The 27,028-nt window shown below is 33.3% G+C and overlaps 1 protein-coding gene across 6 annotated transcripts in view; it reads left to right on the top strand.

The window, feature by feature from the left end:
• VPS13A (vacuolar protein sorting 13 homolog A) overlaps positions 1–26,277 on the top strand; it is a 235,170-nt gene extending 208,893 nt beyond the window's left edge. For 4 of the 6 annotated variants that reach the window (XM_072837699.1, XM_072837698.1, XM_072837702.1 and 1 more), the window contains 5 exons: positions 2,148–2,262; positions 18,622–18,707; positions 21,293–21,416; positions 23,819–23,893; positions 24,896–26,277. In XM_072837699.1, coding sequence (XP_072693800.1) covers positions 2,148–2,262; positions 18,622–18,707; positions 21,293–21,416; positions 23,819–23,893; positions 24,896–24,946 — 451 coding nt within the window. In that variant the 3' untranslated portion in view covers positions 24,947–26,277. Of the gene's footprint in view, positions 1–2,147; positions 2,263–2,461; positions 5,390–18,621; positions 18,708–21,292; positions 21,417–23,818; positions 23,894–24,895 lie in introns of those variants that run through there. The other 2 variants (XM_072837700.1, XM_072837701.1) reach the window with 2 other exon arrangements.
• The last annotated feature ends 751 nt before the right edge of the window (positions 26,278–27,028 follow it).

The raw sequence follows: 27,028 nt of genomic DNA, 5'->3' as shown, positions 1-27,028 counted from the left end.
AATTTAAATCTTCCCTCTTTTTTTTTCTTTGTCTACCTGATGATTTGTCATTTTTGCTGACTATCAAAGAACCAATTTTTGGTTTCATTGATTCCCTCCATTGTTTTTTTTTATTTGTCTCTGCTCTAATTTTCTTACTTCTTCCTTCTGCTAGCTTTGAGTTTAGTTTGCTTTTATTTCCCCCACTTTCTCAAGGTGTAACTTTAGATTGTTGATTTGAGATCTTTTTAAGTGGTAGGCAATCACAGGTATAAATTACTCTCTGAGCACGGTCTTAGCTACATACCCTGTTTTGGTATGTTGTGTTTGTTTTCATTTGTTCCAGAGTAGTTACTTTCCTTGGTTATTTTTTCTTGGACCTCTAGTTATTTAGGCTTCTGCTGTTCATTTTCCACATATCTGTGAATTGCCCAAATTTCCTTCTTTTATAAATTTTATTCTATGTAGCCAGAAAACATACTTTGTAAATCTCAGTACCTTCCTATTTATTAAGACCTGTTTTAGCACCTAATATATAGTCTGTCCTGGAAAGTATTCTGTGTGCACTTGAGAAAAATGTGTCATTTTCTGTTGCTGAATTAAATGTTCTCTCTTATAGATGTCTGTAGGTCTGGTTGAATTATAGTGTTATTCAAATCTTCTAATCCCTTGCTGATCTTCTATTTTGTATTCAGTATTGAAAGTAGGATATAGAAATAACTTATTGATTTTTTTTTCCTCTTTGCAGTTCTGCCAGTTTTTGCTTCATGTATTTGGGAGCTCTGTTGTTAAGTACTTATATGTTCATAATTTTTATAGCATCATGATAGACTAATTCTTTTCTTGTAAAATGTATTTCTTTGTATTTAATGAGAATTTTTTTATTTAAAGTTTAATTTTTTCTAAACTTAGTATGGCTATTCTAGCTCTCTTTTGGTTACTATTTACATGATATATCTTTTTCCATCCTTTCATTTTCAACTTACTTGCATCTTTGGCTCTAAAGTGAATCTTTTTAGGACAGCATATGGTTGGATCATATTTTTATCCACTCAGCCTATTTCTGCTTTTTAATTGGATAATTTACCCATATGTATGTGTTACATGTATGGATACATTATGTGGTAAGCTTTTAACCAATATTTATTGAGTCTGTGAATATTTGTTGAATGAATGAACAAACAAATGGACCATTCTCAATTGGGTCCACGCAGTCAGAAATGTTAAATAAATTATTACAGTACCAAATTTAGCAATTCCTGTATATTTTAAACCATGCATGTCAAGCCCAAGTAGGACTATGAGGAATGTTAGGGTATTTAAACATTAGAAAACTGTACATGTAATATAATTTATAGCAGTAATAGATTGAAGGAGATTAACTATATGATGACAGCAATGACCAGGAAAGGAATTTCTAATTTAAAATTCATTGCCTCCAATAACAGTAACAAAGAACTATAAGCAAACTAGGAGTAGAATTGTACTTCCTTGGTTTGACAAAAGGTTCCTTTAAAAAACAAAAGAAAACCTTTGTTAATACTGGCTCTTCATGTGGAACTCTTAGATGCTTTCCCTTTAAAGTTAGAAATGAGACAACATTGCTTACAGTCCCCTCTTATATTTAACATTGTATCAGTGTATTTAGCAATGAACTGGAGGAACCAGACATTATAATAGGAAAAGAAAAAAATTAAAAGTCTTAAATCAGAGAAAAAAGAAAAAAGCAGTATTCATTTGCTGATTCTCTTGATTATTGTCTGCAAAGAAAGTCCAAGACAATCTCTATAAACACACTCTTTCCAAGTCAACGTTTTTCTAGAATACTTACATTATTTGTGTAATAAAGACAATTTTAAAATAGAGAAGTGATGTAATAGTCTTAATCCAAAAGAAGATTCTTTTTAGGGTATCCCTGGGTGGCTCAGCGGTTCAGTGCCTGCCTTGGACCTAGGGTGTGAGCCTGGAGTCCCGGGATCAAGTCCCACGTCGAGCTCCCTGCATGGAGTCTGCTTCTCCCTCTGCCTCTCTCTCTCTCTCTCTCTCTCTCTCTCTCTGTGTGTGCTTATCATGAATAAATAAATAAATATTTTTTTAAAAAAGAAGATTCTTTTTAGTAATTGCATTTTAAAGTGAAATAAGAGGTTTTTTTTTTTTTTTTTCTGTAGAGCTACAGAGACTTCTGATGAAGTGGAGAGCCTTCGACCCCCTCGATTCTTTAATGAGGATGGAGTTATCAGACCTTACAGGTTGAGGGATGGGACTGGAAACCAGATGTTACAGGTGAGTGAAGAAGTATCTTACACTTAAGATTAATTTAGTCAAGTTGCTTTATTAAAAGTAGCTCTATAATGTTTCAAATATTCGTTAGGTTATTTGGGCTTTTGTGTGTTTTGCTTAATTCTATTTACAAGTTTCTTATATTTTACTTAGGTCTTAATGTACATTTATTTACTATAAGATTTTTTTTTCTTTTTTACAGGCATCAAAAAGTTTGATATGAAAACAGTTAATGCATGACTTTGCAAGTGAAAGCCAACAGTAGATTTTAGTCTTAAAATTTACAAACTACGTACCACTGTTTCATTATTTTGAATACAAAGAAAAGCTTTTGTATTGGTAACTTTGTGCATAGGATTTTACTGAATCTGATCTTTTAATAGGGTATTCTTAGCTCTGACTGGATTTACTAGATTTGTTAAAAACCATTGTGCCTTATGTACCCTCATCGTTCATGGTACTTCTTTAACCAACTAGACCATTTCTGTTTAGGATACTTCCTTCTGCATATCAAGCCATTAGTAGCTTTTATACAGTTCTCCTGTCCATTTGGGCATGGGTAGGGAGAAAACCAGTACCACTGCTATTGGAGAAATTCTTGGGTTCTTAGGCTTTTCTTTTGAAGATACTCAATTGGCCTTGACCCTCTTCCTGCCTTATACTTATGTAGTCTATTTAAAACCTGTGGAATCTGATAAGCAGTTCACAGAAAAGCCAACATCTTCTATGAAGGAAAATTAGCTTTTGAAACAAAAGACCATTTGGAGGTAGAATATTTTATCTATTTAGATACTTTTCTTACTTTGAAAATTGGACTTTTTAAATTTCAGATTATGGTATAGGTAACATACCATAACAGATTATACCAATTTAAAGTTATTTCATCTGTGGTTTAGATGTGGGTTACTAAATTAAATCATTTTTTGACCCAAAAAAAGTCATTATGTTATATAGACTTGAAAATATTCATGGTAATAATAAATGTTGGGGATATGGTCCTTCCCTTATTACCCTTGATATTTTAAATATTGTCATGTTTAAAATGATCATGGTAAATATTTAAAACTTTAATATTTTTCCCACCACATGCAGAGTATATAATTTTTCATAAAATGTACTTCCATCTAATATAGTAAAACATAAAATTATGGGATAATGTGTATTATTTAATAAAGTGGTAGTGTCTTTAAAAATGTTTTTATAAAGCATCAAAATAATTGCATTTTGAGACAGAACTGGCAATTTAGTGAGAGGTTGTGCTCTAAAAGGCATTTTGTGCAATCTCTACAATGACAGTATATCATTCTTTGGAAGATGGAAATGGTGCAAAAATTACCTGTGGTTAATACAATTGAAAAATACACGTCACAGTTCCTGCCTTCCCTTTTTAGGGAAGTAACATATTACTTACATTGGTAGCTTTTGTTAATAACATATTACTAACATTTTACTGGACTGAATAGTTATCAAATCACCTACTGAAAAACAGAAACTGTTTCTTGAGAAACTTAATGAATTCAATAAGAAGTAAGGATGGATAATGAGAATTTCAAAATACATCCTCATTATTAGGAAATAGATTATGATAAATAAGAAAGCCATGAGATACCAAAAATTTCTCTTAGTTGATAACTTGATTTTAGTGACAGGTAAATTTATTTCATACCTTCGTTAACTGCTGAGCTTTAAACTTTGGGATTTAAAGGTGATAACCTTTGACTGTGTTTTTAAAGGTGCATATTATTTTTAGTAGGCCAGTCTTAGTATTAATTGCCGAAAGAGCTATTTAAATGACTGGAACTTCAAAATCTTGTCAGGGTTTTACTTGTTTTTCAGCAAGAGCATTAAACACAACGTTAGCAAGATACTTATAACAATTCACCAGAGGCCTCAGGACAATTGTGGTTATTAGCATTGTTCTTCTATAGGTGTAAGAAGGTGTATAGGTGGTTTGGTGGTAATGGTGCTTTTTTAATCAAAATTCTATTATTAGCAAACAGTTTACAATACATGAGTGCCAGTAGTTGGAAAAAAAAAATAGGCAGAAGTCATAGAAACAGGATTTAAAATCCCCTCTGCTGAGATTTAATCTGAGTGATTAAACAATGGTGTCTTTGAAAATGTTTAATATTTCAAATGTTTCTCCTTCCATTTTCTAATTCTCTAAAAAAGGTACTTGGTTCGGTAAATTATATGGGCCTATATGTAATTAAATATAAAACACACTGTTTAGTTGTATGCCTTCATATCTAGAAAGAAGTACCATATTAAAGTGCTTCCTACTAGTCAATTCAAGTTACCTACTAGAGAAATAGAATGATAATTCTCACATATTATTTTATCCATTGAGTATACCAACCAGTGAGGTTTGGTCTTAGGTGTATTAAGATATGGAATATTATATCTATAATTATTGCCCTACTCAGATCTGAAAAGCCTACCTCAAGATTTTTCTGACTCCTTGAACATTTCATAATTTTACATGTTTTGCAAGCATTTTGCCATGCTTAACTAACCTTTGTGCTTCTTCTCTCCTTTACCATGCTTACAGAAAATTCAGGTCTACAGGGAGTGGATTATGACTCACAGTAGCAGTAGTGATGATGATGATGGTGATTAGTCAGATCTGAAATGTTAAATTCATATGTTCTTTGTCATTTTATTTGGAATGTTTCATTAACATGTTTTGTATGACTGCTACCATAATGCACATATGTCCCGTTTTAGGGAGTTAAAATACTTTTTCCTTTTAAAATGTTTTTCTGCGCATTTACAGAAAACAAAGTAATTGCATTATTTAAGCACAGAAAAAATCTATTCTACATCCAAAGTAGGGTATAATATATATTTTAGCATTTGCTTGTATATATATTGTAGCTTTGTAATGTAGAGTTTGTCATTAGGATTTAAAGTTAAACTAAAATATTTTCTTAATGTTCACTAGTTTTATTTTCAGTTATCAGCTTTTTAGCAAAATGCCATTTTTAGTGCTCTATAAATTTTCTGGGCTGTAATGTAATGCCATTGTATAAAAAAAAGAGTAGTAATAGCTAGCCAGTATTTTACATTTAGCATTTAAAAGTATTTTTGTCAAATTTCTTTTAATAATAATAAACTTATGTAACTTCAAGCAGTATGAATTTGTTGTTCTATTCCAAAACCATATAGATTATATCACTCTTTAAGGAACATTCATGAGTTGTTATGGAAATTAGTTACATAATTTTATAGTGTTAGAATGAAAAAAAAAGTTCTATTTTCACTTATTTCATTATATATACACACACACACACATATATGTCAACAATGAACAAAGTTGGTTTTATAGTCATTATTTTTACTTAGTAACCTAAATATCCAGATGCTATAACCCTATTATAAAATATTAAAATTAATTCAGGACATTAAAAGAATTTTTATAGTAAGCATAATTATGTATTTTTTACTTGGTTATATTGGAAAATATTATCAATGTCTCAAAGATCTATGAGCAAAACTGTTTTGTGCACTGAAGGGTTTTTTAAAATTCCAATTTAGATAAACACCATCCTGTCCTGATTCACTAGTAAGTTAGATGAACAACAACAACAAAAAAAAATCCTCTAAAGAGTGAACGACTATTAATATGTTTTTTTAAAGTTTTTATTTTAAATTCCAGTATACAGTGTAACATACAGTGTAACACTAGTTTCAGGTATATGGTATACTTATTCACTTCCATTTATCACCTGGTGCTCAACAGAATAAGTGCCCTCCTTAATCCCCATCACCTATTTCACCCATCCCCCCACCCACCTCCCTTCTGATAACTACCAATTTGTTCTCTATAGTTAAGAGTCTGTTTCTTGATTTGTGTGTGTGTCTCTTTCTTATAGTAATATGATGTTTAATCCTTATGACTGCTGTGCTTTTGGATCAACAAAGAAACATTTACCTTATATTAATCAGTTTATGTATATTGAGCTTATATTTAATTAGATTGTAGTAAATAATTGCCTTATTGTTCAATTTATGGCTTAATTGATTCAGCCCATGATTTCTGAGTAATTCTTAACTTTACCAATGTTATTTCTATAAATCAATTTCTTCTCTATTAGAAATTGACTCTTAATTTTTTAATATTGAGCTTACAAAAAGTATAAGATACTTCTTTTGACATGTCTACCTGCCTAGCATTCATTTAAATTAAATAAAAGTCAAGGTTCTGTGTACTAGGACTAAGAAATACGTGAGTGCCAAGAATGTAATTACCGTTTACATCAAAATAATATTATCATCTTTGGGGGATAGATAATTGAGAACAGTGACCTTTAAAATAGTCATGACTGAAAAAAAAATAGTCATGACTGGTGTCAGAGACTGGTATCTTGTTGTCCCCACTATTCTCTCTCACCCTGGCCAAAACCAAACAAAACCTGCTCCTTCAATAAGAGGCTAGAAAGAACACAGCCTATTGTTACATATTGTGTGCCTTAGGAAGGAGAAATCTGGAAATGTCCTCATTGGCCTTTTACAGTTCAGCAAGGCACAAGGCCTTTCTAAAAGGGAAAAACGCTAAACTTCTTGATTGCAAAGCAATTTACTGAATTTCCTGTGGTTGGTCTGTGACACTTAATACTATGGTATAGTTTTTAAAAGATTCTTAAGAATTTATTTGGAAAAAAAAAAGAATTTATTTGGAAAAGTTCTGGGTATTTCAGCATTGACTTGCCATTTTAATGCAAAAAAAATTGTAAGCAAGATTACATTTATTTAAAATCCCTAGAATAGTGAAATGATTTAAAATAATATTCTAGTAGCTAGTAAACTGTTATGTAGGTCGTGTGGCTCTAAGGATTCATCACATTTAAGTTTTTAACCTTTACAAGTGAAATATGTTTTTTAACAGTATAATTGCCCTTGTTCTGTTTTCCTGCCACAGTGAAAAAAATCTTTTCAAGCTTCTTTGACCACAGATACTGTTTTTCTGGCTAAAAAATTTTTGTTGCTTTTATTAGAGGAAAATTTGATATTTAAAATTGCACTATTGGGGCCAGCCCAGGTGGCTCAACGGTTTAGTGCCACCATCGGCCCAGGGCGTGATCCTGGAGACCCGGGATTGAGTCCCACATCGGGCTCCCTGCATGGAGCCTGCTTCTCCCTCTGTGTCTCTCTCTTTCTCTCTCTCTCTCTCGCTGTGTCTCTCATGAATAAATAAAATAAAATAAAATCTTAAAAAAAAATAAAATTGCACTATTGTTTTATATTAATGTGCTCTTGTTGGAAGTAAAAGACATGGACAAAAATCTCATCAAACAGAAAAAGAATTCAACTTTTGGCACTTTCATGAGATGAATAGTTCTTTTGTTTATTGGAGGCTCTATAACTAATTAAAATTTTAAAATGGGAGTCTTATCTAATGAGAAAGTCTAGGGAGAAAGCCGCATTTGAAAGATCGATTATGAAATACCACACCTTTCCATATCCTTTATGTATATTCTGAATTTCTACATGGTCACTGCTTACATATAGAAAAAGGGAAGGAGGGTCCTTCTCTCTTCTCTAAGGGAGTAATCACTCATTCTTTATTTGCCTTTGTATTTACTTGACACCGAGTAACATACTGAAAACTAGCAGGAAGAAAAACTCATAAAAAGTTTGAAATTATGGACACTTGCCACGATGGATAAATTTATAAGAACAGCCTATAAACGAAATAAGATGAATTGGATATTAACAAGTGTAAATCCAATATAATACAGCTGTCAATATTCCTTATAAAAAAGGAAGTCAGAATAAATTACAGTTTGTTTCTGTATTTAAAATAATCTAGATTTTATAAATTTTACTTTTTGAAATTGTTCAAAACACATATTGATGTTAAGTGTTGATTTTCAGGTCATGTTATTAAAATTTGCAAATGGAGCCATTGTAGATCTATTATTAAGACAACAATATTCAACATGAAATATATGCTACTCTATTTGTGTCCAAAAGCCATATATACTAGAGAATGGTAGTCACTATAGTAATTTGTCTGATTTACGTCCTGCGGCAAAATTTAGCTTTCATACTTCCCTGTAGTCATGGGAGGAGGACCAGAAACAACTGTCCCAAGTGTTATTGTATACTCTTACACTATATCTTCAGTCTTTGGTTTTTGTTTTATAGATTTACTTGAAAATATATAATTTATTATTAATTTATAATAGTAAAAAATATTAAGGGTCCTATGTGATCCAAGTAAGATACAAAGATTATTCGTTTAGATCAAGTAATAATTATGATGGATATATAAACACATGTCAATTTGATTATTCTATCCCTGCACCTTTGGGATAAATGGAGATTTAGTTATGTTGAGATCGTTAATCTTTAATTTCAGTAGATGAATGTTTGAATTAATGAAGTGCAATGAATACCATTTGTATAATACAAAACATTACTATAAGTCTTGAATCAGAGAAGAATAAAGCGTGTGATTTCAAATAGGTCTATGTTAGGGAGCTAATTAGAATAATTTATAATTTTCATAATACAAGTTTATGGTTGGTTGGTTTTAATGTGGCAGACCATTTTCGTGTCCATTATTATCTCAATCAGTGTGATGAATTTATTCAGCAACAGTGTACCTCTAAAAATGAGCTTTAAATGTCTAATAACTTTTAAAATTGATTTTTAGTATAGCCCTCTTTATTACATACAAATATTCTAAGCAGTGAAATGGTAACAAAGATACGTACTAAATTGCAGTATGCCATTCTTCTGAATCTTAGAGATGCTTAAATATGTGAGCACTCAAAATAATATAGTCATTATTAGCAGGTTTTTTAAAACATAGGATCGTCAGAAATTTAGCTAAATATATAATTCTTAATTGGGTATTTTGTGTTTTTCTACCCTAAGTTACTGTTTATCAATAATCGATTAACCATATATGTCTACAAAGGTTTTCTGAATGTAGAACTTGGGATTTCTTTGAAATAAAGAACTTAAAGACCCTCACTTCCATGGAAAGAGCAAATTCCTTTTGTGAATATCAATTAGCTAACATTGATTCTCATTTTACAATTGCAGTATTTTATAGGAGATAGGAAAATTTTCAAAAATTATGTTTTTATACATTGTTACAGTAATATATGCTTAGTAAAATAGAAAACTATAGAGAAAAAAAAAAAACTATAGAGATAAAAATTATCCTGTTTCCCTACTGTTTCTGGTATATTTCCTCTGAAAATTTTTTATTAACATGATTATGATCCAAATACATAATTTCTGTTGTATATTTTTGTTATTGTAAATTCTTATAAATATTAACTTCTAAAGTTTAAAAAAGTGATCTATTAATAGAATAATTCCCAATGTGAGGAAACTGGTCTTTATTTCTGGAATACATAAAAGCCAGCAAAATCTTTTCTTAATTTTTATAATTTTTATAGCTATAGCAGCTTTCCTTTTTTGTTTTTTGTTGAACGTGTTTCTACCTTTTTAAAAAGTTTTCACCCCTTGAATAAATCTTCACCTCTCAAAATGAGTGTGTGTGTGTGTGTGTGTGTGTGTGTGTGTCTGATCTTTGTGTCCTTCACTGTGTGTGAATGTTGTTAGCTTAGTTACCCCATGAGGATGGTAACCATGCTCTTAATCATTTCAGATATTTAAAATTTTTATCTGTGTTGTCTTTGAATCTCTTACATCTCTTTCCATGATATCATAGTTACCATTATGTGAGTTGTGGAGGGGAGGCTGTTTTTGTTTGTTGTATATTTCTTTTCTTTCAGAAATTACAGATGTTTATAATTAGCTTCAAACACTGCCTAAATGGCAGTTGGAAGATAGCTGCCTTCAGCCGACGCGGTCTTTCTCTTTACCTCGGGAGGAGAATTACAGCTGATCTGGAAGAAAGGGCTTACCATAGGCAGTCAGATCACCAGAGTAGTGCCGAACATTCTTCCCGGCTTCATCTGAAATTTTGAGTAAGTGGAAAAGAACTAGGAGACAAAGGCTTATTGGATTCACTCTTCATTTTGTAACTCTTCCCCTCCAGAAGCAGACTTCTGAATGGGATGAGAAAACCGAAGAGAGCCATATCCTGTTATCCAGGGAAGTTAGACCTCTTAGTGTCCCAAATAAAGCGAATCCTATGGGAAAGGAGATTACCCATCCAACCTAGATACAGTCTCATACCTCATTTATCAATTTAGCAGAGGTTTCTTGGAGCTTTGGGTCTATCATTTTCAAAGGCCCATATTTTCTAACATTTAGTAGTAAGTCCCACTACCTACTCTTTTGCATCACAAGAGTATTTCACTCTACTTAGAACCTTCCAGTATTACATAACAGTACTTTTTGAATAAGACTTAGAAATTACATCCTTTTTGGAGATGATGGTTCCACTTAGCAGAGCTTCCAGTTTTCTCTTGGTCTCCAGCATAAAATGATTTTTTAAATTCTCTTTTTTAATCCAGTAACTTGAATGAGACCAATTTTTACCAGAATAATGAGACTTGAATGAGACTATTTTTACCAAAGTAGTAAAGATCTTTACCCTTTATTTTAGCTAACAGTGCTAAATTGTTACTTGGGACTTCTCTACTTACGTGTTAGAGCTCTACCTTGTATGACTTCCCCTGGTTACTTTGGACAGCACAGAGATTCTCAGCATAAGTTGAATTTAGTAAAGCTCATTGGAAGCTCTGACTGTGTGCTCTAACAGTAATGTTAGAAAAAATTAGTATTAAATTATGAAGTCTATTTTTTATTGGCAAGATATGAAAGATCTCTCTTGCCAAGTGAAACTGTTCCTTTTCATACAAAATTAAATGGGAGGCCACTTTGATTCATCTAAAAATAAACTTTAATGTCATCTATGAAAGGAAGCACTGTGTATACTTCTGCCAGTTAAGAGTTTCAGTTATAAAATCACATGAAATTGATATCCCAGTTACTTTGAAGATGACCCTAATGAATTGTAATGTCAAATTTCTAGTGAAAAACCACCACTCTAAAGAACCCTACAGGAAACAATGTGGAGAAGCATGTGTGAGGCATTTTGTGGCACTTCAAGTCTGAAGTAGCTGTTTAAGTTAGAGATATCATGAAGCACCAGTGTTGGAATGTGCGACTCTGGGAGTCTGTATATTTCTTGTAAAGGAGAATTGCCAGAAGAGTAAATGTATAATTATATATGTATAATTGAATTTTTCTGTTAAATGATCTAATAGTATAGTTCATGTGAATACAGAAGAAAAATGGAATGCCATGTATTTATTCTCTGTACAAGTATTTGTTCAACTCTTAATTATGTATTAGACACCCTTCTAGATCTTCAGATTACAGGCCCGAAGACGATAGTCAAGATTCCTGCTCATCTCATGAGATTATAACTGTAGTGACATTTATTGTTCTGGTGATTTGAGGATAAAACAAGAGCTGTGTTAGAGGCCAAACCTGTCATGTCAGTTCTTCACAGTTTCATTCCTGTTGACTGATTAGCTGCTGCCTGCAAGGCTCAGAGGAGCTGTAAGAATCAGAGGAGACATAAGATATGCCCAGACATCCGAAAAAGATAATGATTCCTAGGCATTAAGTGACATTGAAGCATTGACACAGGACAGCTTGTGGGATATATGAATCCATCTTCCAGTGAGTTGTTAGAATGGCATGAATGGCATCTCACTGCATCCACTGGATGTACATCCACTGGACTGTACGTAGTTCTGTGCTAATCCATTTTTACAATAAAGAGTATCTGAGCAGCAGTAATTTTCCTGTGGCTCGGCCTGGATTCTGGAACCAGGTAAACCTGAGTTCAGTTCCAACTTTTCCTTCTGCTAGCTTAATAATCTTCTATTATGCTTATTTAACCTTAGTTTTCAGATTATAAAGTGGAGATAACTACATTACTTGACAAAGTAGCAGTAATCTTGATGGTGTTGCTAGGATTAAAACAAGTGAGGTGATATGTATGATTATCAGCACAGTGTATACTAAGAACTCGTTATATTTTCATTATTCCAGATGAATACCACCTGGTGCTAGTTCTTGGTCATCATTATATAAATTTTATTTTCATTTGTCCCCCTTTTTTATCTGGATAAAAGCATCAATAAGTCTTACCCCCCTTTTTTCCTTTCAACATTAATAGAATATTTGAAAAATAACCACAACCATTTCCACACATTAAAACAATAAAACCTCAGTAATTTGAACTGCTCTGAAACTCATAATATATTAGAAGAACTGTTAAGATACTTAAAAGAAATTGTTGTTTTCAAGTATGGATAGCATCACGGATCAGTAAATACTGCTAAGCAGATGTTCTGCTGGAAATATGTTAGACTTAAAACTATCCACTTAAATTATTTCTGACCCACCTCTGTGGCCCTTCTAGAAGAAATGTATTAGGTAGGTTAATTAATGGTCCTTTGTTATCAGTGTACATAATTATGTTATGAGCATAATTCTGTCCTTTGTTCACAACTTTTAGTTGAGCCAGTTGATGACAATTTACATCTCTTAAGGGTAATAGTTTATTTTATTTGGTTTTATGTCACAGGGTTATACTCTGCTTTCCACCCCTGTCTAAGCTGTTAGATAGCATATCCTTTGGTTAATAATCAAAATAGCTCATTAGCTTGGGAAGAGACAAAGGTATTGGAGATTCAATAAGGACTAATTGCTTATCAGATTTGATGACAGATTTTATTTATTATTATTTTTTTACTCCAGTTTGCCTCACAGAATAGGCCAAGTATCACTTCTGCACTCTTAAATGTGTTTAATATAATGTGAAATCATTGAGCTTTGAGGTAATGAATTTCTTACATTTTATCATGAAGCTTAGTTGAATATCTTGTTTTTCCTGGCCATGGCCCTCAAATCTTTCCTATTTGAAATATCCCTAATGTTTTTTTTTTCTTTTTTAAGATTTTATTTATTTATGAGAGACACAGAGAGGCAGAGACACAGGCAGAGGGAGAAGCAGGCTCCATGCAGGGAGCCCGACGTGAGACTCGATCCCAGGTCTCCAGGGTCATGTCCCGGGCTGAAGGCGGCCCTAAACCACTGAGCCACCCAGGCTGCCCTCCCTAACCGTTAATCAGATAACTCTAGGAAAGTTAGTTATACTTATTGACTACTTCTTTCTCTAAAGATTGTTTTGAACATGTCTATTTATTTCTTAAATAACTTAGAAATGGTAGCATTTACCACTTTGATTTACAGTTACTTTCCTAATTTTTGTTTCTAAAAGCAAACTTAATTTTTTAATGTTTATAAACCTTTCCTCTTTCCCCATCGTCTCCTGACTATTCAAATTAGCCAATCTATAGAGTCATCTATTTGTTGTCCAGTAGATTTTCTTGCCTGATGGCATTCTTACTCTTATTTTTCATCTAGATGAATTTAACTTTCCTCTTCTGCTTCATGTTGCTATCTGAAAAAAAATTTTTTAAACTCACACCTCCATGAGACTCTAGTCTTCCCCAAGAGTCAGCTACTTGATTAGCTTTTCTGTTTTTTGCTAAACTGTGTGTTCTTATCCTTTATCCAATTTCCTTAAATATATTTCCCATGAATATTAGCATTTTATATTGTTTGGGATTTAAAGCCTTCCATGTTAGTGATTTATTCCTGATACCTGTGTTTTCGTATTTTGCTTTTTTTTTTTTCAGAAATATTTTTGTTGCAGAACTTTGCTGCTTCAGAGCATTTACATGATTTGAAAGTGTTAGCAATGTTTTCTGCATTACTATAGTTTCCAGCTTATGTTCTTTTTCTAAAGTATTGAAACTTACCTGATAGGAAATGTGGCTATTAGTAAAGGGTAACCCCGACACCGCAGTCTTACAAGTTCCTGCTTAATGTGTTTCTAAGTTTGCGATCATTTTGGTTTTGATATATTTTTATCTAATAAACTGAGGTCTACATATTCATCTTTCTAATGCAAAAGGAACCCTTTTATCAATAATCGTACATTTTAATTATCCACAAATTCTGACAATTATCTGTAACAGTTTGTGTTTTTCTAAGAAAGTTCACAATGATAAGTACTTCACATGTACTTTAAGCCAAAATTTGTTTTTCTTATCACTCACTGCCTCATGTTAAATGAGGCTAACGTGTGTAATGTACTGGCTAATGTACTTGATATTTCAACCTAATTATTTGATATTTCAGCCAAATTTTGGTCTTTATGCAAAGGCTCTACATAGTGATTTCTAGTTCTTCATTTCTTTTAAAGGGTATCACAAAGTATTTCAATGGAAACATTGATATCTAGTATCTGTTTCGGAGAGTAAAAGATAGGTTATGAATACTGAACTACTTGGGCCCAGTTAACCTAAAAATAAATCAGCCTGCCTGTGCTGCTTTAGCAGCCTGCCTTCACAACATCCACGTCCAGGGATATTGAAAATGTTTTTGAGGTACCATGGGAAACATGTAACTGACACCATCAGGGGAAATATTATAGTATAGTGAAAAACACTGGAACGAGAAGTGAAGAAACCACTTCTCTGAACCTAGTTTTACAGCTGGCAGTATGATCCTAAGCAAGTTATTTAACTGTTACATTACCTATACACAAGGTTGTTATGAAGATTAGGTAGCTAAGACATACCTGATCCTCCACTGCTTCATGTGTGTATGTGTTCATGCTTGGATGAACAATAACTTTTTGTAAGGTCTAAAATCCTCAGGTTTTTTTTCTAAAATAATTTATAATAATGTTTTGAAAAGTGTAAGTCTTCATATATAGGAAATTTATAAAGACAAATGATTAGGAAATTGTGGCCAAAGGCATGACATTTGTAAACTTTACGACATGATGGCAGATGATGGTTGATAAACCATTAGATTGTCTCTCAATCATTCCCATTCTTTGGAACTTAGTTCCAAAATTTTAGTTTCTGCTTATAGTGCAATTCTTTATTCCCTATGCACTTGTTTGTAATGGGGATGACCAGCAACATTTTGCTGTATAAGGAGTTAGCTTTGATGTTTATTCAAATATATCCACTCTGACAACAATACAGTTCACTGTATGTTTCAAAGTAGACTCCTATGACCATAATGCTCAATCATCTTTCAAGTATTACATTTAAGGTTTCTAGTGAACTCCAAAAAACATTGAGGGAATGACTTTTGAGATTTTTAGCTTTTATTTATATCTGGTACTATTGTGACTATTGACATTGTTTTAATTGTTTATATGCAGAGGTTAGATTTTTAAGTTTGGTCTGAAAAGTGGAAAGTGATGAGAAGTATAGTCAGCTGCAATGCCCAGATTTATAACAATAGAAATAGAAGCTAGGTACAGGTACTTAGAGGCAAACCATAGATTTCAAGGTATTTGAAAGTTGTGATCTATTAATGGATCATATAGACTCTTGACTCCTGGTAGTAGTGATGCTTGTGAGGAGATCAACATTTCTACTCTTGATTTTTTAAACTTGATTATGTAGGACAAAAATAAATACTTTTAAGCTGATTTCTTTTCAAATACAAAAAATAACTGAAACAAAATGTTGTAAAATTAAAAATAAGACTCCATTTCCGCCTGCACTATTATACTTTTCATGCCCAGTGATAACTGCTATTAGATTAGTGTGTTGCCACCAACCATCCTAGATAATTCCTATGGAAATATACATAAATATACATATATGTGTTTCTGGTCCACCCCCCCCATTCATTCCCAGTAATTTAATTTCTTTTCACTGAATATATCTGTACATCTTCGATATCAATATGCCCATCTACCCTTTTTTCATGACCATATAATATCCCATTTTATGGCTATGTTATAATTTATTTAAACAGTCCCCTTTAATGAACATTTAGATATTTTGATTTTAACATAGCATTACCATGAGGATTGCTCTATGTATATCTTGGTATATTTTTGCATAAGATAAAAATCCTAGCAGTTGAATTCTTGAATTAAAGGGTACTTTTAGTTGATTTGCTTTTTCTTGATTTTGAGTTAAGGTGAACATTTTCTTTATGCTTAATTGATCAGATTTTGTGTTTTGCCGAACTACCTGTTCATAAACTTTTTACATTTTCCTATTGGCTTACTCAGTTTTCTTCTATTAACATACTCATATTCCTCTGTTATGAACTTAGCTCCATATCTCTATTCCTAATTCTTTTATTTTTATGTTGTTATTTACTTCATAATTTATTTGCTTACTGTCTTGTTACTCCATAGCATTTAATTTCCAGGTACACAACAAATTTTTACATTGTTTTATGGGCTTTATGTTTTATATTTAAGGCTTTCTTTAAGATTGTTAAAATGTTACTTTTTCTAGTACTTCTATAGTTTCATTTTGTACTTAAATGATCCATGTGGAATTAATTTGGTATAGACCGAAGTAAGGACCCAGTTTTAGCCAACCAGTTACCTGAAATACCATTTATTAAAACGTGCTTTTCCCTAGTAATTTAAAATGCTATCTTGATTTTATATATTCCTATTTTTGGATATATAGGATATATAGAATTTTATAATATCTATGTGCATGGGTCAATTTCTAGTGTCTGTATTCTTGCTGTTGGTATGTCTGTATATAACATCCAGTAGCACCAAACTGTTCTACTGCAGCATATTAATTGTGTTAATGTCTGCTAGTGTAGTTCTCATTTACCTTTTAAAATTTATTGGATATTGTCACTTTTTTCTAGATAAATTTTAATATAATTTTATCAAATCACTTCCCTCTCTTGCCCCTAAAACAAACTAACACATACCATCTTGGGGTCATATGGGGATTGGGGTGTAAAAATTGGAACTGGGGCAGGGAGTAACAACATCATTGTGAAGAATTTTTCTATCTAGGAATATGATAGGGTTTCCCATTTTCACATTTTCCATTATTCCCCTCGGTAGTGTTACAACTTTTATCACATAAGCGCTGCATATTATTTGTTAAGCTGACGCATAAAAATCTTTTTTATTCCTCTTGTAAACAATTTTTTCCTTCCATTTTTCAATTTGATATTGTGTTCATAAAATAAAATTACTGAGTTTATATACTTGGGTTTCCAGACAATACTATCATCTAAAAAATTTCTACTTTTCCTTTGCAATTTTGATGCTTCTTTCTCTTAATAATTTATATTTTCTTAAAACATGCCCCACTTCACCTAGCTTTTCAAAGTTATTTCTATAATTTGTTATCTAATCATTCTTATTAAGTTCTTTTGAATCTGTGCTTATATCCCTTTTTTGTTTGTAATTCAAGGAATTTGTGTTTACTTGCCTTACCTACTACAGCAAATAGTAAAGATACTCTTTTTTCAATATTATTATCTTTGAAGTTAGAAAATTCTTCCATGCAGTTAATCTGTATGTTTCATCCTGCTTGCTGTAGTTACTGCTTTTCTTTAACTTCATCTCCAATAAAATGAAGACAACTCGGATTAGCTTTTTCTACTAAGATTAATATGAAGTCACTTGTTAGCTTTCTTCTAAGCAAAATAATTTTAGTTTATGGATAGAGCCTCATGGAATACAGTTTTCTAAAATCTTTATATCTCTTTGGGAATTTCTTCAAGATACCTAACATTTTGGCTAAATTTTTAACATACTTCCTATTGAGGGATTTTAGTCACAATTATATTGTTTGCCTTTAAAATGTAGGTAGTCTAGCCTACTATATATTGTGAGTAGCCAAAGTAACTCCACCCTCAGAGCAAATAGTATTTAGAACAGAACTAAAAATGATGTGTATTTCGTTTATATAATTATTTTTATATTTTCTGGGAAAAAAATTGTTCACAATGTCATGGATAGACAGTGTTTCAGCAATCTTGAAAATAAAGATTGTTACATAAGCTAGGTAGGTTCTGGGGTTCCATGTTTGTCCAGAAACACTCTGCTTCTTGTTTTTGAATGAGTTATGAGTTTGGCAAAGGAAAACATGTTTGTAAGGTGATAGGAAAATTTCAGGGAAGATACAGGATGAAGCTAATACTAATTTATGTAATATATACGTTTAAATATATGTTAGCTTGTGTTTTTGTACAGATGTGATCAAATAGAATTATGTTTTCCAGGATAAAATGAATGTGGTAACTTAATAGGTTCAATTTAAACTTTGTAAGGTAGTAACACTATCTTCTAAAAAGCCAGCATTAAAAGATTGATAGAGCTGCAATTGAGTCATCTTAAATAAAGCTGTGCAAATAGGTGCTTTTAAAAAGGAAGCAATGATTTTTGTGAATATCAATTTTATGATGATGTATTTACTGTATGTTAATAATTTGCCCCTACTGAGAAATGGCTTCTAGAGGATCACAGTGCATTACTTGCTTTAAAATAGAAATAGTAATGAAATTCTCTCTCTCTCTCTCTCTCTCTCTCTCACCTTTTTTTAGGTCATGGAAAATGGAAGATTTGCAAAATACAAGTATTTTACCCATGTCATGATCAATAAAACAGATATGTTAATGATAACTAAAAGGTAAATTTCTTTCTTGATGAGAGGTTAACTGAGAAGCCACTCATGAATTTATTGCAGGTAGTTAACACTGATTGCTGCTGACTCTTGTCCTCTTGCTCTGTAAGCCTCTTATGAAAACCTTACATAAATTCATGCTTAGCATTGTGCATGCAGAGAGATAAATGCATACCCGTGCACAAAAATAAATAATTTAGTATTTTTCAACCAATTTGAATAATATAGAAATTCCCATAAAACTATCCTCACAATACCATTTCTTCCCTTTTAAAAAAATACACAATTTCAGAGTGCCCTGAAGTTGTCTGGGATATCTACTTAGCATACATAGAAATTCACTCAGGTAAGTACATATACCATTGGAGACAGATCAGTTCTTTTTTGTTTTTAACATTTTATTGAGAGAGAGTGCACATAAGTGGGGAAAGGGGCAGGAGGGCAGAGAGAAGCAGACTCCCCAACTGAGCAGGGAACCCAATGCAGGGCTCGATCCCAGGACCCTGGGATCATGACCTGAGCTAAAGGCAGATGCTTAACCAACTGAGCCACCCAGGCGCCCCTGAGACAGATCAGTTCTTATGTGGATACTCCCAGCTACGGCCAAATACTCAAGTAGACCATGGGCAGTAGAGGTACATACAAAAATACATAGTGGCATAGCCACTGTGTCAGAGGGGCTAGCTTTTGTAGGAGTCACTGTTAAACTGAGGAGAAGAATGAGCTGATGGAGTATGAAAATGGAGATTTCTGGATGGATGGCACAAAGTGAAAATGTGCCTGAGGGAAAGAGGTTATGGCTGAAAATAAAGGAGTGGTCAGTAAGCCTATGTGGTTTTGTTCACTATCAAAAAGGTGAAATTACATATTAACATTTGTTAGTTAAGTTCATGTTGAACCTAGCAGTCATTTCTGATGTTTTTCATCCTAATCATTTCTGAGTTTAAAATTTATAATATCTAATTTTTTTATTTAAAAAGTAACACAGAATTCACACAGTATTAGAAGATGTACATGTAAAGTTAGTCTTCATTCTATTCCAGATACCAGTCCTTTATCCCGGGTCCCAGAGGCAACCACTTTTACTTGTTTCCTTCTTGAAATATTCTTTCTTCTTCTTTTTTTTTTTTTTTCTTCTTGAAATATTCTTTGCCTATACAAGCATCACACATATGTATCTTAACGTAAATGGAAATCTGTTGCATGTACCATTCTGTACTTTGCTTTAATTTTTTTGCTTTAGATCTGTGTCTTGGGGACATCTGGGTGGCTCAACGGTTGAGCATCTGCCTTTGGCTCAGGGCATGATCCCAGGATCCGGGATCGAGTCCCACATCAGGCTCCCTGCATGGAGCCTGCTTCTCCCTCTGCCTGTGTCTCTGCCTCTCTCTCCCTCTGTCTCTCATGAATAAATAAAATCTTTTAAAAAATGTTTAATAGTTTATGATTCAGTTTGCAACATTTAAAAAAATGACCTTCCCAACACAGTAGACCTCTTTAAAGAAAGTCCTATAAACCTTGATAAAGTAAGGGAGGTGAGTGAGTTGTAGTTGACTGGAAGGTGATATTCATCGTTAGGATTTCCTTTCTTTCCAAGTTTCCAGCTTGACGATTAAAGGGAATCAGAGAATGAGAACCAGGTGCCTGCTACAAGATTAGCCTATCTTTGATTTTTCACATGGTTCAAGATGTGCAGGAGAACCAGGAGGTTTGTTCGAACAGTTCCTATAATCCAGGATTAGTGAAAGAGGGGACAGAAGATTGATATGAGAGATGTATGTAAGTCCAGCCAGGAACCAGCTCTTTAGCATAATTCCATGCCTTCAAATAGATATTACTTAAAAAAAAATCTGTTGCACCTAGAATTGGTGTTTCAACTAGAAAGAACTGGAGAAGAATAGGTCTTTGAAGGAAAGAGTGAATAGAATTATTATAGAATCTATTTTTCATTTCTTCATTTTTTTTCCCCTCAAGATGAGAAAATAAGAATTTTAAAAGCCTTTTTTTGGAGGTAGGTTGGAAAGCCTATTGCATGGAGCCTTAGTAATAAAAACACTTATTCTAAAGCATTGATGCACCCAAGTTCTCCAAAATATTAGCTAATAATAGGTTCGGTGAATTTTTTTCTAAGGTGTATAAAGTGCCGTATATATTTGACTGTAGAAGTACTTCATTTTTTCTAACATGAGTATGTTGTACTATAAATTTCCCACCAAGCATTGCTTTAGCTTCATCCCACAGATTTTATTATGTTGTGTTATATTTTCATTCTCATTCACTTCAATGTATTTTCTAATTTCTTCTGAGATTGTTTGACCCATAGATTATATAGCAGTATGCTAGTTTCCAAGCATTTAGAAATACTCTTTCTGTTACTAGTTTCTAGTTTAATTCTAGTTTAATTTCATTATGCTCTGAGGACATCCTTTGTATGATTTCAGTTCTTTTATATTCCTTAAGGTTTTTTATAACTCACAATATAGTCTTTCTTGATTAATGTTTTACGTGCACTTGGCAATAAATGTATATCTTGCTATTATTGTTGGAAATAAGTGTCTATTTCTACAGTAGATTCTCTTTTTTCCCCTCAGTGGTGTATTGTTTGTAACAAAAGGAACATTTGGACAGCTTACATGTGAGTGGCAGTATAGTTTTGATGAATTTACCAAAGAGCCATTCATTGTTCATGGGAGAAGATTACGCATTGAAGCAAAGGTATGTTGAATGATTTTTTTGGAAACTTGGAATTGAAAATGATGCATTGAAATTGTCCTCTTTTATAATTTTTCTATCTCTTTTATAGATATTGCTTTGTCTTATTTGGGTTTTCTTTTATACCTCCTTTCTTACTCAGGCTTAAGGAAAAACAGGCTAGGCCAAGAAAAAATATGCTACTTTATTAACAGCATGAGCTGTTCCTGAGCCTTCACTTTCTAGAAACCCAACTTCTCACTGCTGTCCCAGACACAAAAATGAGAAAATCATTTGTATTCTCAGAATCCCTAGCAGTTAGGTACAAAATGTTTTTCCCTGAAAATCTTAAAAAAGGACACTTAAAAAGTTACTTCTCTTTCTAACAGTTATTGGTAGTTCTTCTTCTTTTTAAAGATATTATCTTCCCAACTCCATTTTAATCTTGAGGGCAGAGACCATTTCTCACTCCTCATTGGTTACTAGCATGGTGCCTAGTACGTGGATGTAGATACAATGAATTGCTAGTCATTTGGCAAATCAACAGAGAGTCATTATCCATTGTAAATTTAAAGTTTGTACGAGGTATTAAGGTATTACAAAATAGAAGGTATTTGGCCTCAAGGTATTTCACCAGATACCTATGTGTATGGGCATGTTGGCACAGGCTGTATTAGTAGAAAATATTGTAAGTGACACAACCCAAATAAGTTTATTCTTTGTTATTTTTGTTTGATTTTGAGGGATTAATTGGCTCCTGTACTGAAAGTGTAAGTCTGTATCTGCTAGTTTAGATCTGTTAGCAGTTACTCTGTCTCCCTTCCTCTCCTCCAATCTCTCCTTCTTCGCCATAGCTTCTAGGTTCTGCTTTCTTTAGTGTTGGCTTCATTGTCAAGCCGGCCAGCATAAGTTCCAGGTTTATATCGTACTAGCTCAGTGGATTGAAAGCTTCTCACTGGGACACCTGTGGTCACATGGCTATTCCTGAGCCTGTCACTTTGGTCAGAGAGCTGGTAGGAGCCAATTGGCCAGGTGAGGGTCATGGGATCACCAGTAGTGCTACAAGAAGGAAGGGTCAGCTCTTTCTGACGTATTTGGAGTGAGAGAAGGTGAGAAAGTTGTCTCTGGAAGAAGGGGCAATAGACACAGGCAAGCAGAAACAGATGTTTTTTGGGCTAGCCTGTCAAACAGAACCACCCCTAGGTTATTGTTTTTAACCATTGAAGTTCATGTCTTTTGTCTTACCACTCAGTCCAAAGACACAGGCAGCTTCTGAGTAGTAGACTGGCTATTTGTTCTTGAGGATCTTAGACCAACTCACACATTAAGAATTTCTCTGAGGACACCTGGCTGGTTCAGAGGTTGAGCGTCTGCCTTCAGCTCAGGGCGTGATCCTGGAGTCTCAGGATCGAGTCCCACATTGGGCTCGGTGCATGGAGCCTTCTTCTACCTCTCTGTCTCTGTCTCTGTCTCATGAATAAATAAATAAAACATTAAAAAAAAATTTCTCTGATTCACTCAGAAAATGAAATGCCCAGTGGCCTTATTATGCAAAGTAATAGATAGTGGCTATTTTTGTTCTAGTCCATACTACTTTCCTGGCTTTTTTCATACCTTTTTCTCTCTGCAAAGATAAGCTGCTTCTTATCTTGGTTTCTTTCTTTTCTTGAAACCTTTTGTCAGCAAATACCTTTTTTTTTTTTTTTTTTTAAGTAAAAGAATCTGATTTCTTCTGGAGTCTCTATTTACATGGATGTTTGAAATACTTAGAGAAATTGTTCAGCTAATGAGACTCCCAACATTGCTGCTTCTGTAGCTCTGCCCATAGTTAATAGAGGTAAACATTGCCTGCTCCTCAGTAGTCCCATTATGTCTGTTTGTCCCTCTCATTCTTACCATCCACTATTAGCTCTCCCCACAAACACTGAATAGAATACTAGAGGAGTGTAAAAAGTGGAGGACACTAAAAAAAAAAGGCATTAAGCTTAAGCTACATTCTTATTGCATGACTGATTTAAAATGTCAGAAGTTACATATAACATGTATGTGTATATATACAAACACACGTGTATGATGATGAGCTGAGCTCATCATGAGCAATCTGAGAAACTCCTCAAGAACAATCTGAAAAACTATTTGGAGGGGAAAATACTGCTCTGATTTACCACCTCCTCTGCATAAACCTTACATGGCTTTGGAAATTAAAATCTCAAAACTTTTTAACTTAAGCTTAATGATAATGGATATGTTAGAACCTAGTCTTTTCTTTCCATTTGTGTTTGATTCTTGTTTCTTAATTCTTGGCTGTTTTAAAGGCATATCATTTGTGTAAGAGGGACACTTTAAGCACAGATTCATATAACTGTGGCATTCTTTGATCCTATTTCTACCAGATTGTCATTTTAATTAAGTTACTCTGTTTATAGGAACGGGTGAAGTCTGTGTTTCATGCCAAAGAGTTTGGAAAAATAATTAACTTCAAGACCCCAGAGGACGCTAGGGTAAATATAATGAATATCTTTTCCTTAAACCGATAGCAGCTTCTCATTTCAAAGCCATGTAATAAGTTGGACTGCTTTTTTTAAGACAGAAAAGTTTTGTTTTTAATTTTTTTTTTTTACAGTTTTACTATATGTAACTAGGTAATGTTTCCTAAAAACTATTTTTCATTACCACCTTTCTCGGTTTCTCTTTCATTTATCTCTGTCACCGTGTTATTTTATCCCAGGAGATTGGTTTTTAAATCTTCTTGCTCTGCCAGAAACATCCAGAGAAGGCTACTGGGCTCATTTCTTGTTCTGTTTATCATAGAGACATTTCTACTAAGTTCTTATGTTAATAGAAGCACAGATACCTCTGCTGAAGCTTCTCATAATTAGATAACCCTAGTATTGCCTCCAGGGCTTTAATCTGTCACACAGCCCCAATGATAATGGACATTATTGGTAAGAAGGTTTACACTATATTTGCATTTTATTTTTGCAATTTCAAAGCAAAATAGAAAAGATCTATATCATGAGAATACCTAAAATGCTCAAGAATATGCTATGCTGCTAGCCTCTGTAGAATTACATGTAATTATTCCTACTCCATCAGTAGAATCCTGTATATGGAATCATGAAGGTTTGTGATACAGAATTGCCATAGGTTGGAAGAAAGTCTGTGTGGATAGTTTTCACGCTATGCCACAGTTATTCAACCCAGCTGCCAAATTACCCTTCTCTCTCAAGATGGTTTATTTTACTTTTCTTATTCTGAAGACAAACCTTCAAGTCCAAAGACCTTAGAAAAACATTATTCTTACTGTTAAATCTGGTACCACTGTATCTGAACTTCTGGGCTATTTAACTGAGATGAATGATGTCTTATGCATGAGAATTTAATTATTGGACACGAGTATACCCTTAACTAGAAAGCCAACTTCTAGATTTACATTCATTACATTTTGAGTTTCGTTGCGAGTTCTTGAAATAAGCAAATGTTGGTTTATTTCTCCACGACAGTGGATCCTCACAAAACTAGAAGAAGCAAGAGAACCTTCCCCGAGATTCTGATGGAGAATACTACCTGAAGAGACACAGCAATAAATCATTAGAATTTCCACCTTGTACCTTCCAAAAGCAGTTTGGAAAGTATACTACAGAAGTAATTTCACGTACGAAAGAAAAAAAAAAAAAAAACGGTTACAATCAGGTAAAGAAACAGTCATGTGATTAAAATATTGCAGCTCATTGGGGATCCCTTTGGTTTTCTAACTTGAATCATGCATCTGGTTAAAATTCTAACTACTTTATAAAAGAAACATTTCTCTTTCGAATCTTAAATATTTGCTCCGAGTGATTCTTTGCAATGTGGAGAAATTGCCCGTATTCACACCCCTCATGGAGCTAAGTTTAATGTTTCTTGTTCACATTTTAAACTTCTATCATGCTTACTTTAGACACCCTGAATCAGTGCTGGGTAAATGATCAAATCATTGCCTCAATGGTATCAAGAGAAATTTAGTGGTGGTTTCTTTAGAGGCATGAAGTTCTTTTTACAGATAAATATTTTGGTATTATTTTCCTTATTTTTTTATAAAGGATAGGTTTGAATTATACTTTCATAGCATGACTATGAAAAATGACCTTTTTTAATATTATATAATACAGATTAATACCCCCTTCAAGCCTCATCTTAAGAAAGGCTAGAAGAAATGAGTGTCATATCCAAAATGGAAAAGCCCCTTTCAGAACTTTGAAGCCTTAGAAATATTTCTTCAAGTCAACTTCATGGGATCTACTTGGTTTACCCAAGTCACATTTTTAACAGATTGCTGACTTTAAAGGAAAATCCCTCAAGCCTTAACTTTCCATTCACTGATAATATGAAATAAACAGAATTCCCACCATCTTAAGATACAAATTATGCTTCAAAACAGACAGCTCTTCTTGTAAGTAAATGTCTGTATCCTAAAGTGTCCATTGCCTGTTCTGTTAGCAGAAGATGGGGAATTGCTACTGTGCTTTCTCTAGTTATTCAAGTGAGAATCACTTGTAAAAGCTCATCAGAACAAAAATCATGGGCTGTGGCATTAGTGAAAATAAGGTCATAGGGTTTTTTTCTTGGTTTTTGTCCAAGATCCTTATTCCTTAATATTAATGGACTTTTTCCAGTGAAATGGGATGAGTATATGATTGTGAACCATGAAGAGAATGATGCGGTGTCTTATTTAGTTATTGAATAATACAGAGTATTTGATGCATGTTGTATGTGCCATGAAATTATTATAAACTGTTTCTGGGATTGGAGACTCTGTATAGTCAGTGATTGTGAAAATCTCCTCAGGGTCCTCAAACCCTTGCTTTGTTGTAAAAGCTAAAATAAACAGCATGCCAGACTTTAATTGTATTTCTTCCTGACCGAATCCTACTACTGATTTTCCTTTGATTATAAAAATACATTGTTTATTATCAATAGTTTCCCCCAGAATTTTTTCTTTGCTGAACATAAATTGAATCGCAAGATGACAAATTTCATACCCCATTGTAGTGTGTGTTCCCAAGATGACCTTTGTTTAAAGTAACATAGACATTTTCTCTGTTGCTCAGCTCCTCTAATTTTATAAACATTAGAATTAAAACTAAGAGTAATGGCCAGAAAACTTTCAGTGATTGTCCCCACCTGCAGTGTTGCTTCACTGAAGTTCCATTCCGTGCCATTAACCAAGTACCTCATCACCTATTACAGTTTCATGATTTCATTCTCAGAAAAAATACAGACTCATAACTTGTTCCATGGTAAAAGGGAAAGGCCTAATAAAAGAGTAAGCATAAAGGTTTTTCTGGTATCTTCTGGAGAGCAACAAGGAATGGGTCTTGTAACTAGTACAGATGCAAAGCCAGCCTCCCTGTCCCTGTTCTTCCTGTGCCCTTACCAAGGAGGACCTAGAAATAATCTTTTCTTGTTCTTTAGTGGTGGTCTGCGGATCAACACTTCCTATCACTTCCTTTGTTTCTAGCATAGAAGGACCCACAGTTACAAGAGCAATCATTTATCAATTGTCTTAGAGGACTGTCTTCATTTAAATAAGGAACATCAGTAGATTACTAGCTAATGAGTCAGTCTTTGTAGCATAACATTTTATAATTGTGTGT

The sequence above is a fragment of the Canis lupus genome, chromosome 1, assembly GCF_048164855.1.
Source record: "Canis lupus baileyi chromosome 1, mCanLup2.hap1, whole genome shotgun sequence".
NCBI classification, from domain to species: domain Eukaryota; kingdom Metazoa; phylum Chordata; class Mammalia; order Carnivora; family Canidae; genus Canis; species Canis lupus.
This window is presented reverse-complemented; position numbering and strand designations above follow the sequence as displayed.